The 14,390-nt window shown below is 42.6% G+C and overlaps 1 protein-coding gene across 1 annotated transcript in view; it reads right to left on the reverse strand.

Moving 5' to 3' along the window:
• The window catches only part of mvb12bb (multivesicular body subunit 12Bb), a 43,327-nt gene that overhangs the window by 4,287 nt on the left and 24,650 nt on the right, over nucleotides 1–14,390 (reverse strand). Inside the window, exons 8-9 of the mRNA XM_030787246.1 lie at nucleotides 3,346–3,401; nucleotides 2,733–2,792 (exon numbers count right to left, since the gene is read on the reverse strand). Coding sequence (XP_030643106.1) covers nucleotides 2,733–2,792; nucleotides 3,346–3,401 — 116 coding nt within the window. The remainder of the gene's footprint in view (nucleotides 1–2,732; nucleotides 2,793–3,345; nucleotides 3,402–14,390) is intronic.

The raw sequence follows: 14,390 nt of genomic DNA on the forward strand, positions 1-14,390 counted from the left end.
TGTGGACTTGGGGAGTCAAGCTTCCCAGGGTGCATTTCACCCAAATTTCACAAAATAATGGCAATGGCGGCAGGAGAGCTACCACATAACTGTATGTTTCGTATTATGACTGTTGTTCTGTCACCAAATGTAGTTTTTAAGATTTTTAAAGCGAGAAATTAATATTTCAGAATTCGTATATGGGTCAGTAGCGCCTCCTTGAAAGTCCTGAATATTCGGACATGTGACATCTACTAGTGAACTGAGCTTGCTAGCTCCAGCACCTCTACCCAGCAAGAACACTGCTGTTTCAAATGCAGTTTGAGCGTACTGCATCCCTCCGTGTCATCGGGAGTCCATACTCCTGAGCTCAACTTGCGAGTCCGAACCCCCAAGAACGGGAGTACGTACTTGGCGTACTTCGTATTGAGAAATGACTAGTGACTGATTGACCAAAAGTAGTATATGTCAGTATCTTTTGAGACAAGCCGGCAAACTGGTACTAGTGATCCAGAGGTAAAGCAACACTTCTGGAAGGTTCCACCAGATTTCTAATTACTGAAGCAAAGCGGCGACGTGGTCGGCATCAGTCCACATTTCTTCATTAATCTTGAAGTGTCAGCCACTTCATTAAAAGCTCCACCACATACGTGTTACACTATCTTCTATTTATTCCAATGGTAACAGGCTTGTGGAGTAGTAATTAACGAATCTCAGTTCCCTTCCCCCAACTACACTTCTCTCCCAATCTTATACAAGCCCTGAGCCCTGTTCTGAAAGAGTAATGTAACTCACAAGGTTGGGAAATAGTGTCGCAATGGTTTGGTCATGTCAGCTGGTCACACTGCCACTATTTTCGAGTTTTATTTCTGATGATTCTGTCTCTGTTCATTTTCCCCACGAACTAGAAACACACTAGATTCGGACATATCTTTCATCAAGACTTTGTAGTCAGAGAGGAAAAAAAAAAAAATCCACCAATCAGATTCTTCAGGAAATGGTCAATACAGGATTTCAACTGATCCTTTGGTGTTGGCAGTTGCGGTCTCTTTATTTGGAAACACTTTTAATGGTGAACAGATGTCAATGGAGTTGAGTCAAGAGAAAAGGAAATTCAGATTGAAATAAACTTGGATATGAGTCTCAGCAGATTGTGGCGCGGGGCTGCAGGTATTTTTATGGGTATCATGGCTGTGAGGAAGACCGAGGATAAACTGAAGAGATGGATAATGTGAAATGATGCTGATTAACGCTCACAATAAATTAAAGCTCCACAACATCTCAAATTTTCTGCCCTTTTATGTAACCCAGCTTTGTTTTATCATACATAAAACGAAGAGCAAATTTGATCCTTTTCTCTCACTTTAACTTTTCTTAACTTTTTCATTAATCTCACTTTAGCTTTTTGTGATTTGAGCTTTTAGTAATTAGCTGTGTAATTACTTATTACCTTAGGTCCCAAAAATTCTAATTGTAAAAATTGTAATTAGTCTTTCTGTCCAAATAATTACATTACACTTATGTTTTTCAACAGGGGTCATATATATATATTTACATACACACACACATATACACACACACACACACACACACACACACACACATATATATATATATATATATATATATATATATATATATCTCAACACATATTTGCAGAAGAGATATTTATTTACATTAAAAATACATATTTACTATGGACGGTACATCCTGTGGTCCCGTCTATAAAAGCTGATTTCTAAAGCTGATGTCAATGGCAGGTTCTATTGAGGGTCTAGCTGTGTTTTCCACTTGTGACAGTGCTAAGTAGTCAGATCAGAGTGGAGCTGTGTGTGTGTGTGTGACTGTGATGTGACATGACGGGGGGAACAGAGGCAGAGAGCCCAAACAGACGCCTGCTCTGACAGGAGGGAGTGCTCACTCCTCCGCAACACAACTCCAAACCCAACCACACCTGTTCCCATCACACACACAACGGACCCGCCGGCCCGTCTAACACTGGCACTCCACATCCAAATATAACTCACTAATGAGAGGCAGGCAAGAAGAGAGATTATTCACACATCCACTGACAAACACACATACATGCACAGACACACACATGCGTGCGCACACACACACACACACACACACGTACACACACGCGCACACACACACACACATGCACACACACACACACACACGCACACGCACGCACGCGCACACACACACACACACACACACGTACGTACATACAAATGCACACACACAGGCACATATACACATACACACACACACACACACACATGCACACACGCCTACAAACACCTTCACACATACACACAGTCTCACGTGCACACACTCCGGTATTCATTCTCATTGTTCATGTCTGTATATCATGAACAATTGCACAAAGAACATCAACATATCCCTCTCTCCATATCTCTGCTCTGATAAGCAATATTGGCTAAAAGTGTAATGGCAATGCATTCTCTACCCCTGTTCTGCCACGTACACCTTTAGTGTGTGAATCCTTGGAACAAACATTAATCTCTTAAAAGAAAAAAAAAAAAAACACTTTATGACAAGGACAGATAGAACAGTCTTTTCTCATAGACAGGGGCTTTGGGAGAGAGGTTTCTTGGGCTGGGTTTAGTGGAGCTGAAAGGGCCATCGCCTGTCTAAAGTACTTAATTACCCCGCCCGGGACCATTTGCTTTGCATTCTGCCTCTTGGCAGCCGCGCCAGCTGAGCGTTGTAACCCCTTTACTTACTTCCTGCTCGATCTCTGGCACTGATTTGATGGTAATGCCCATTAAATTGACTGGCTGCATCTGAAATCAAAAAAGCAGAAAGAGGGGAAAAAAAAAGCGTGAGGAAAAAAAAACAGAGGACAGACGTGGCGGTTAGGCAGAGCGGTTAAATAAGCACGTTTAAGATGTTTAATCCCGACTTGGTCTTCTCGTGGTGTCAATAGCTCCAGTGCCTTGGCTAGGCAGCCAGGCCACAAAATATCCCACCCAGAGCCAGCGGTGCCTAGCCAAACTCATTCATCAACACCAGCTCCACTGGACGAGGGGATAAAGGGTGGTCTAAAGGGACTGATCTCAGATCAAAGGGTTGGGGTAAATGTGAGGGTGTGGTAGATGTATGGGTTATGAACAGGGCTGACTGGAGATCAGTAGAAACGCAACCTGTGGATTAAAGCCATGTCCCATGCCCATATTACAAACATATGTCCACTTGCAAACATACTTCATCATCCATAATGTGTATATGCTGAGATAGGCATTCCATGTTAAGGTATGGTCTGATATATACATCTTATGAAAAACAAAACAAGAAGATAAGAGAAAATGGAGTGATAAGAGAGAGAGACACACTTACAGCAGACGGTTTGGTCACAAATTTCTCTGAGATCATGAAAGGAATATCGTCCACGGCTGAAAGAAAAGGACAACAATGACAAAAGAGTAAAACTACAAATCGATTTAAAAAAAAAACAACAACAACAACAACAAAAACAATAATAGAAAACAGTCACGAGGACACGCAAAACTGACATGCCAAACGCACGCTCTTCTAACTAGCAGAGGAAAGGGTGAATCTGAAAAAAAAAAAAGCATTTGACTGAATTGAACAGTCTGAAATAGCAGAACAGTCCAAATCCCCAAATCCTTGTTGTAAACCCCCTTCAGACAAAAGCAAGATGAAAGGTTTTTTTTTTTTTTTTCTCCTCCACTGTAGTCAATTGCCTCTCCCCTCTTTCCTCCTTTGCCTTTGCTCTCTCCCCTCCCCCTCTCCATTTTAATTACTCCTGATTATTCACGATTCTGTCTTGTCAGTGAGACGTTCGGCTCTTAAAAAAAAAAAGAAAAGAAAAGAAAAAACAAAGGCATACTCACACTCTGAGAAAGAAAAGATGGGGGGGGGGGGTGGTGAAAGAGAGAAAAACATTCACCGGATATCAATTTGCATGAAAATAGGCCAGGGTTGCTGGGCTCAGAGAGGGAGAGAGAGAGGGAGAAAGTGAAGAGAGGGAGATTGAGAGAGGGCGAGAGGGAGAGAGAGAGAGAGAGAGAAAAAAAGAAAGCACATGAAATGAAAGTGAGAGAGAGAGAGAGAGAGAGAGAGAGAAAGCAAGAGAGAACGTGAAAGAGAGGGGTGGACTGAAAAAAGAGGACTTGCCAAGAGCGCGGCGGTATAATTAGCATTCGACCAAACAAACGAGCTTCAACAGAGCTATAATTAAGCAGGCCTGTAATTAAGCGCGTGCCCTTTATCATAATGATCATGGTTAAAACGGCTTGATGGCTGCCGGCGGGTTATTAACGGTGTAACCCGGGCTCTGTGCTGCGCCCACGCGAGAATCAGGGTGTCACGACTGTCAGACTAAAGAGCAGCCCTTTGTTTATCAAATACATTAGAGCTCACATTAACACCAGGCGACACCACACGTGCCATGCACAAAAAGCTCCCATTGACTGGTCCTACGTGGGGATAGAAAAAAAAAAATCGCCCAAAAAATATCGAGAGGCGTCCAGCTTGGAAGGGTATGGAGACTGCCATCAATGGCAGAGTCTTGTTAATTTTTTTTTTTTTTAAATTTCATGGAGTCTGAGCCCACTGGCAAAGGAAGAGAAAGCCTTAAAAGGTCACCAAGATCTTTCCATGACTCACTGGGAACTGAGGTCATAAACTGTGCGGCTGGCAGTGGTGTAGGTAGCTTGTTGAGAGTGCATCAAACCATGCTGGCAAAGCCTGAGCGGCTCTTTGTCTCTGTATGCCGTGGAAGCCGGTAGGGCATAAATCGTCTTTGCTTGTGTTTCGATGGCAGGTCCATTTACACTAAGCCATGTAAGATAATCTTTAATGCAGACTTGGCTCCTGCATGGTCCTCCATCTCATCTCCAGAGAGATGAGATGATTGTGGTTCGGCTCAGCCAGACAAAGTCTTCCTCACCATCTCATTCCCTTCATTGCGGCGGGATAACCTTTGCTCCGTGGAAGCTGCAGTCATGACAGCTTGGGAGGGAAGAGATGGATGAAGTCACACAGGTTCACGAGAAGTCAGGGAATCAGAGAAGTTTTTCTCTCCAGGACTTGTCGAAGCAAAAGTTCACATCTTTGCTCTAATCTCGTTCTCTCTTTTTTTTTTTGTAGGCTTATTTCAAATCAATTTCAGGGCCATTCAAAAAAGCTTGATGCAGTCCTGAGTGAATGACTTTTATATTAATGGACTAAGCGGTACAGTGGTCATTGTAGGCAGTAGGGCTTTGCAATTGGGTAAGAAGATGAGGACACGATGACTTGTTTAGGCAAACACACACACACACACACACACACACACACACACACACACACACACACAAAAGAATCAAGTGAACAAACATGTGATGCTGTATGACAGAGAGGAAACAATATATCTGGCCAAGGAGGTAGGTAGCTGTGGAATACATTTGAATCAATATGTTGGCGTAATGGAGAGGGCTGCTGTTGGAGTTTTGACGAATCAGGCGCTGCCTCAGATTCTGACAGATGACGCTCTGGAGTTGAAGGCCGGAGCGCTCCATTTTATTGTTCAAGGATTACGTTTTCAATCAGATTGCACTTAGTATTCAACAACAATTCATATTGGACAGAGGGAGTCTCACACACACTACATATAAACACACTCACAAAGACACAGTCCTTTGCCTGGAGACGGGATCCTAGGGCAATTGTGTCGGGAGAGAAATGAATGTGAACGTGAGGTCAGGTATCGGAGTGGTTGTTTGAAGCAGTGTTTTGTCCAGACCACACCTGCCTGGGCTAAAGCAGTAATGGTAAAGAATGGACCTTATCCCAATTCCACCGCGTCGGCTAACGCTGGCCCGAGCAAAGAGCCTGCCAGCGTGATAGATCAACTCTCTGCTGGGCGTACGGGACACGTGCACAGTTAAGAACACAGAATGGGTTGAATCTCAGACAAACTGCCCAGATGATGATATTCACAGCCACATTGTTGTAGGTCAACCCAGGGTCTGCGCTGAGATTAGATACATCAAGTGAGGAGCATTAGGCTTGGGTCCAGCTGGATGGAGTGGCTTAAAATTGTTTCTGTGAGTAATTTGATTTTCACTAGTAAACACAGTCATATAGTAGTATCGTCCTGATTGGTGCTACTCCAAATGACATTAAGCCAAGAGTGGATTTTAGCTCCTGTGATTGGCACTAGAGTAGTCTAACAGATGCCTCCTGAGGAATCAAAACAGAAAAAGGCAGCCAGCTTCTGTTTAAGATGTGATTCTCTGAACGCGTCTGACCCAAAAACAGCACCTTCCAAGCTTACGAATAGCTTAAAGATAGGTTGAAACCTCTGAAAACTAATTATTTGCTTTTTGTGAATATTCAAGACAATGTTTCCCTACACTCCCATTCACTTGCCAGCTGTTTATCGTAGGTATATTAATTATTTATAGACAGAACACAGATAAAAAAAAAAAAAAACATTTTGGGTCACCAGTGCGGTGGTTTTTATCATGTCCCGTGATTCTAATTGGTGATTATTTCTCTGGTAGGGGATCTGGTATTGGTCGGTGACCTGTGAGTGATGGAGGTGCGTAGAGAGGAGTCAGCACATGCAGGCCTGTGTGGATCATTGCCTTATTAATGATTCCGTCAGGTGGGCTGAAAAATGCTGGGTATTGTCATGGGCAGCCCACGGGTGCAGACGAATGGATGCCTCTAGCCTGGAAGGACTCCCTTGTACGCTGTGTTGAACACTAATCCTTTACACTTCTATCACTGGATGCGCTGTAGCCTAGAACTAGCTTTTCTTCCACAGATAGCTTCTCTCTTCTCTCTCTCTGTGTATGTGTGTGTGTGTGTGTGTGCATGTGTGTCTCCAGGGCCCTGGCATACACAGATTTATACAGCAGCTAATGTTTGGTGACTAATGGATGGAACACTTGGTAGGGCTTGCCTGGCACACTTCATGAAACAGAAAACCACCAGCAAAATATATAAATAAAACAATATGCCGCACAAAGTTCATTCTGCGTCACAAAGGATAAGTAAACATCCCAAATATGAAAAATCACCCAAATAGAGTGATTCATTGGTTACAACGCAAGATCAATATTTTGCAAGTGATCTGCAACAGGAATAGTGCTTCTAAAGGGAGCAGTTCTTACAGGCGTAGTCAACTGGAAAACAAGAGATACTCAGGGTTCTAATAAAGTTAATGTCAGTTAATCCTCTGGGTGACATGAACGAGAAGACAGAAAGGGCCAGTACGTAGAGATATATGACGTCTTATTTCAGTGTTTCCTACGGTCCAAAATCTGTCATGGACGAACGCAAGAAAAATATTTGCGCTGTAAAAATTATGCATTTTTCATTTTTCCGTTCACCCTCTCCTCTTCACCTTTCCACCCCTGACACGCTGAGTTAAATTTTGCTTACCCACATCTTCTTTTTCCACTCTTTTTAGTAGGGTTCTTTAAAGGCCAACCACAAAAACCTTACAGTACACAGTAGCTGACTTGATGTTATAGCAGGTCAAGCATGAAGGATAACTGTGCAGGAGAATTTGGATGTCTGTGGAGGGGTTGGCCGAGAACCCAGAAAGGTGATCATTGGACTGCTTGAGTAGATCTGTGCAATGGGTGTATTTGAAATGATTCAGCGGAGTCCACGGGAATTCTTGGAAGACACCGACCCTTCTGCCCTGGGTATTTTCTTCTTCGATGTGAAAGAACGGAGCTTCTTACTGTGTCTTTGAGACATATTGTCGTTTATTTTGTCGCATGGGCGTGCCATCTGTGCCAACCCAATAGAGGCTGCTGTCTGTGTGGGGGTCGGCGACTGCTGCTGCCGCTGAGATGGGGAGCAGGGGGTTTGTCCAACACCCCCCCCCCCCCCCACCACCCCCTCCTTCACCCAACCCCTCACACCCCTACCCCAAGCCCAGGCTGGTCATTAGTCAAATTGCCTAATGAGAGAGAATACAAATGGCCTCCTGCCCTGACTGGGGGGGCTGTGGGGGGGTTGGGAGGTGTCAGTGCTCCTGACCCATACTATGAGAACAGATGATGGCTCGCTGCTATTTTCAGCACGTTTTAATGACTCTGCCTGCTGCTGTGGCCGGTGCCACAGTTTCTTTCCTTTTGTCTTCTCCACCCCCCCCCACCCCCCCCCCCCCGTTCGTCGAAGATCCTAGAAAGACAGAGAGAATCTAATTGGAGTGCTATAAAGGGCTGTATTGTGAAGTTAAGTGGTTGAGTTGTTGGAAAAGGCAAGAGGACTGGAGAAAAAAAAAAAACCTTGAAAATTACGACTTGAAAATTATGTCCACATGAATATGGAAGACACAGGACTAACTAGATCAAAAACGGAGCAAATTAACTAAGCCTAATTATTTTCAGGATTCTACCTCCTTCCGCCGTTGTGCTCGAAAACAGCTTCTATCCCAAAGCAGACATTACAATGAGCCACACATGCTCATCAGTTTGTAGAGGATGGATGACGCATATCAAAACAGAGCAGCTCGCAAGATATATAACAGATAGAGTGTCCATCAGCTGCTTGTATCACATTAAAACAGGGATGAATGGCTGACTCCTGATGATGATCAATGGGCTACTCGAGAGACAACTGTGGCACACTGCTAAGTAGACTCAGTTTTTCTTAGGGGAGGGAGAGAGAGTAAAAGAGAGAGAGAGAGAGAGAGAAAAGGGAGGGTGGGATGAGAAAAAAAAATGAGAGTGTATTTAGTGAGAAGTGAGAGGTGTTATATTTCCATCTGGGTGACAAGCGGCCCTTGAAATCGGGTTCTGGGTTAGACGCCAGGAGGCAGTGCCCACTGGATGCCAGTCCATCAGTCTTGCAGAAAGTGGCAAGAGCCAACACTACCTACAGTGCCCTGGCAACCAACACAGGCCAGCACACAATGCTTCAGAACACTGTGGTCCTCTATCAACAATTAATACAGTACTACCAGGCAAGCATGAATGAAATGCTGACCAATAACATGGAAATATGAATGTAAAAAAGTAAATATTTGACTATCACAGACCCACACAAATGATCCCGACAGCATCTTCAAATGAGTGCTAATTTGACATTGTTTCATAAAACTTCAAAAGTGCATATATTAAAATTCTGAAATGCGTATACGATGTAATGTAAAGGCTAAAATTGGAAATATCACAAAGTTAATTAGTCCTTGGGTATGTTTAAGCCAGCAGCAGTGTGCTCCAGACGTGTACAGAGGCAAATCATGTTGCAGCATTAGCGGTTTGGTGAGATTCCAGCGGTGCGCTAAAGCTACAACCGTGCCATTTTCGACTGCCACCGCTGCCGCTGTCGTCGGAGACTCTGAGAGTAAATGGGCTGTGCCTCTCTGGATGTGCCAGCAGGCTAGCCGAAACTGGCAGAGACCCGCGGCTAAATAGCCTGTGCCGGATGGGCCGCGGCAGAAGGCGCAATTACACAAATCCCCCTCTTAATTAGTGGATCTGTGGGCATGCTAACCCGGCACAATGGGGCTAGTGGAAGGGGAAAGTAGGCTGGTGGGGGACACAGAGCACGCAAACAAATGACAAACATAAAGGCACTCAAGAGTGTGAGTACCCGCTAATGTGGCAATGTGCCTCCGCCAAAACTCAAAGAATGTCGCCGTTCATCCGCATGGCTCGGATATAAGGGTCAATAGCAGCTAACACACCACAGCCCAATCCCAGAAACCCGTGCCTTCCCTTCGATACCTCGGACTCTCAGTACGGCGGATGTGGTAGAGTGATGCGGGGGTTAGCGATATTATTAAGTTTTCGGTGTTCACGGCGCCGGGCAATGCAAAGTGGCACCTCACCCTGTGAGTAATGATGTGTGCCAGGGCCGAGGCAGGAGGGATGACAGCCAGAGAGGGTCTCGTTGGCAGCCGCCAAGCTGGGACACGGGTATATTCATCATCTGCTTAAAACAAATCCACCAATGCTGTGCTGCCGATGCTCATTAATTATGCTAATCAGCGCAATATTTCTGTTGTAGTGGCACCCAGTGCAGGGTTACAGGAGCTCTGACATGCCAATCAAACCTAAAACCCATGCTTAATGCATTTTGATTTGAGGCATTAAGTCATTGAAACAGCAAGCAAGGCCATGTTAGTGAACTACACACATCACATGGGTGGCTGGAGGGTTGGATGATCACCGTCAAACAATACCGTACTTTTTCATATACAAACTACAGAAGATGCAGTTACATGTCTTCAATCTGATTGAAAACATTCTGATTAGAGATTCCAATTTAACTGTCTACATGGATGCTAAATAGAGTGATCCAATAAAATGTGCATTTCAGATCACTTTATTTAGCATCTTTGTAAACAGTTAAATTGGAATCTCTGATCAGAATGATTTCAATCGGGTTGAAGAAATATTGAGAGAAACGATCGGATTAAGCGTTTACATGGTTATTAGGCACTAATATTTTCCTACTGTCATTATCAAAGGTTATCAAAGCTCACCTGTCATTATCAAAGGTTTACACCATCCCTCTCAATCCAATGGAAAATTCCTTCCAATCAGGACGGATCGGGTCAATCTCTTCCGATTGAAGCGGTTACGAGGCATTTTTATTCTGACTGGGCTATCATTCTAATTAATAGTGGGATATAAGGGTCCATGTAAACGAAGCCACTGAAACAAATACAAAGCCAGGGTAACAGATTTTGCAGCCTGAAGATGGCAATTATTCCAATGCAGAGGCCAATCATACCAAGTTATTTATTAGTTATGCAAACAGACAGATATTACTGTCACGTTAACCTGAAAGGGACCTAAACATCAATTAACATCAATTGTAACTAGCATTATGATCTAGACGCTGGTCATAGAGCAATTGCTCGCTGAACAATTTTGGCATGTGTTTGTTGTCAAGTCCTTTCTAATTTCACATAGCATTGGTAACTTGACCACTGATACCAGGAAACAAATGCAGTACATCACAACTGCTAGAAGACCAGTCTGAGGTTTTAAATTAAAGCAGGGCAGAGTGCTTCAGAAACAGCCTTTGGGAGACCCACTTTCCCCTAGTCTGAAATGGCTTCATTTTCAGAATCTCATTGTGCGTTTAAATTACACTATGTATTAGGAGCTCATTAATTACGAACTTAACGAGTCAGCGGACCCATTAAAAGATCTTTAAGGCATATTCAATCATAAATCTCCTTAAACTATATTTAATGGCTGGATTTCGGGGGGGAAATATTTTCATCAAGTTCTAATCAGATGTGCGATAACAAACCCTGCTGAACATGAGGCCAATGGGAAGTCTAAGACAGGCCCATCCATTGAGGACAGGCCGTACCTTCTCAGAGCCACGAGATGAATGGGGCACCAGATCTTAGTCCGGAATGGGAGATGGATGCGTTAGGAATGACACTTCAGACTCTAATTAGGAGTCCAAAGACACGTGCCGCTCATTATTCTTGTAGTTGTTGAGCTTGTTGGGACTCCTCTGGAAGGTTTTCTTGATACTGAGCAAAATTCTCTTGCTTAGGTTAATGGGGCAAAAAAAACGTAGTAAAGATTTACTGAAGTTATTTCGAATAATTTGCATAATGATACCTGACAAATATATACTTAGAATCTTAAAAATAAAACGTAGGGCATAAGGGTGAAAAGTTGATGTAAACTTAGTTTGACTTCATTTGCTCTAAAGTTCCTCTTATTATGGAGCTCTAATAATACTGAGGATTAATAATGAATTAAGAAAAAAAAACTGATGCAACAGCAGTTGAAAAGGAGGAAAGTAAAAGTAAAGTTGAAGTAACTGATTGCAAAAAGTGTTTAGTAAATTGCCAAAAGTTTAAAAGCTCTCCGTTCCCCAATAACACTCACAGCATCGTGTATATTTGCTATATATATATGAGATGTTCACAACCCAAGCAACTTTTCAGCCTCCTCTTACAGATTCTCCCTGGACTCCTCATGCCAGCCATAGGAATAAATCATTAATGGCTTTTTGGAAAAGAAGCTGTATGCAGTGTTTCATGCCCTGTCAGCAGTCTGAAGTCCTTGGCTCCATTTCAGACGTTCTGAACAGTTTTATTGCTCTGAAATTGCATGGCTTAAATCGTGTACCATCCAAAGTAAAACACAGCGGTAAATCTGATGTATGCCCCCCCCCCCCCCCCCATCAAATATCCATACACAATTCATTTAGAGCAATTTAGCTGATGCTAAACAGAATCAAGGTGAACTCTCAATGGGCTTCTGGTTATGGGAGAAGGGTGGAGAAAAATGGCGTAGCTCTGGTGGGGAGTTTTAATCAAGTAGCACCTCAAGGCTAGCCAGCCAGCCATGGAGCTGCACGCGCCTGGAAGACGAGCTTTGTGTCACTAGCTCGAGGGAATGTGTGTTAGGTATTTGTGCTCTCTAATCCCTCAGACTAAAGTATTTTGGTATTGTAAAATATGGTCACATTAGCAGAGAAAACTGGTGGGCTACATGGTTGTATGAGATTAAGGGTCGCGATTACTCTGAGACCGAGGTCTTTTCTTGCTGCCGCAATTTGGAAAAAAAAAAAAAGAAAAAAAAAAAAAAGAGCAAAGCACAGCATGGCGAGTATCTGCAGCTGGCGAGATAAGATGGAAGTTTTGTTTGAAACCTGATGAGAAGCTTCTTAATGAAAGTGCTGGGCCAAAAATAATCTTTTTTCTCTGTTAGTCAATCAAACAAATGGGTGAAATCAGAAAAAAAAAAAAATGGAGGGGAGAGACAGAGAGGGAGAAAAAGAAGTTATTTTTGCATAATCAGTGAGCGCCATCTGGAACAATTAACGGAATTCCACCAAACTCTGAGGATCAGTCATATTGGCTTATTAAAGATCCGGAATTATACGAGTAATAAATCCTTGGAAAAATGAAGCCTACCCGTGCCTGTCATCACTATTTTAACTTCAAATATGCGGGAATGTTCGATAAGGCTGAAAAGAGGGAGATTAATATATGCAAATTACGTCGAGCATTTAAAAGCCTCCCCAACAACTGTCTCCGTTCTCTCTTTTCTTTTTTTTTTCTGTCTCTTATTACGAGCCTTTATGTTTTATTCATACAGCAGCTCACCTGTCATTTCATAAGCTCTAATATTATGGGGATATTATTAAACAGCGCAAAGTGGCGCTTTAATTGGAAAGCTCCGTTGCATTTTCCAATTATTTGGAGCAAATTAAAAGCAGATGCACATACTTTAATAAGGATCCTAATATCAGTTCCGGGAAATCAAAAATCATTGTCATCGTTCTTGCGTGATATTTTGCAAACCCAAGTTAATTTTGAATCAGCCCCCCCTTCTTTCTCTCTCTCACTCACTCACTCTCTCCCTCTTTCTCTCACTCTCTCTCTCATCAAGGGTTGAACTGTCTTCCTGTCTCTTAATTGAAGTTCTTTTAATGGATTGGGAAATAATTGAGCTCCATATGAGGTTAGATCAGAGATAATGTCAAGCTTTTTTTTATTATTAATGCAATAGATATGTTAATGTGTTACTTTTTATTTAGCTTACCATTTTAGTACAGTGGTTTTGCCAGTGTGGCCCATGTTATTCAAAAGAATTGCGGGAAAGAAGATGAAATCATAAGTATTGTAAAAGTAAAACGCCAATGTTAAAATATATGAGGAATGAAGCCAAAATTTTACGTTTTGTGAAGATTGTTTTAAAGAATGTGTTGTCACTTTATTTTCATGCTGAAGATATATATATATATATATATATATATATATTTTTTTAATTATTTTATAAAGAATTTCTTACACTTAAGTTTTTTTTCCCCATCTCACACTGGGTAAAAAAAAAAAAAGTTACAACAGTGGACTGTTACCATTAAATGAAATGTAATTACATTATCTCACAACTGAAACATCCTCTTACACATTAGAATACAGAGAGTTGTTGGCTTACTTGACATTAAAGATGTAAAAGAGTTTTCAGGCGGTCTTTAAATAGTTTTACCTCTGAAACGATACTGTGACCTGTCATACAAATAAAGGTTGAAATATCAATGTGAATTAGTTTTTAATATTCTGCTTATAAGTGTCAAGGTGGCGGCGTAACGTTTCCTTCAGTGATAGATTTCACGACACGCTGCCTCTCATCCCCTAGGTTCCTGTTCTCTCTCTCTCTCTCTCTCTTTTTTTCTGTGGGGCTTTTTTTGTTGTTTTGTTGGGAAGTGACGGAAGGTTTAATCGAGGAAGCAGGCAATTCATCAATCCTAAAAGAGCGACTGCTACTGGTGTGACAGTGCACACATGGTTTTAGATCAACCCGAGCCTGGCCAGCTGTCAACACACACACACACACACACACACACACACACACTGAGTGCCTCACAATTAACACAAATCCACCTGCTTGTTTCCAAGCCCAGACATGGTCCTCAGTTCTAGA

This window comes from Chanos chanos, chromosome 1, assembly GCF_902362185.1.
Source record: "Chanos chanos chromosome 1, fChaCha1.1, whole genome shotgun sequence".
Classification (NCBI taxonomy): Eukaryota; Metazoa; Chordata; class Actinopteri; order Gonorynchiformes; family Chanidae; genus Chanos; species Chanos chanos.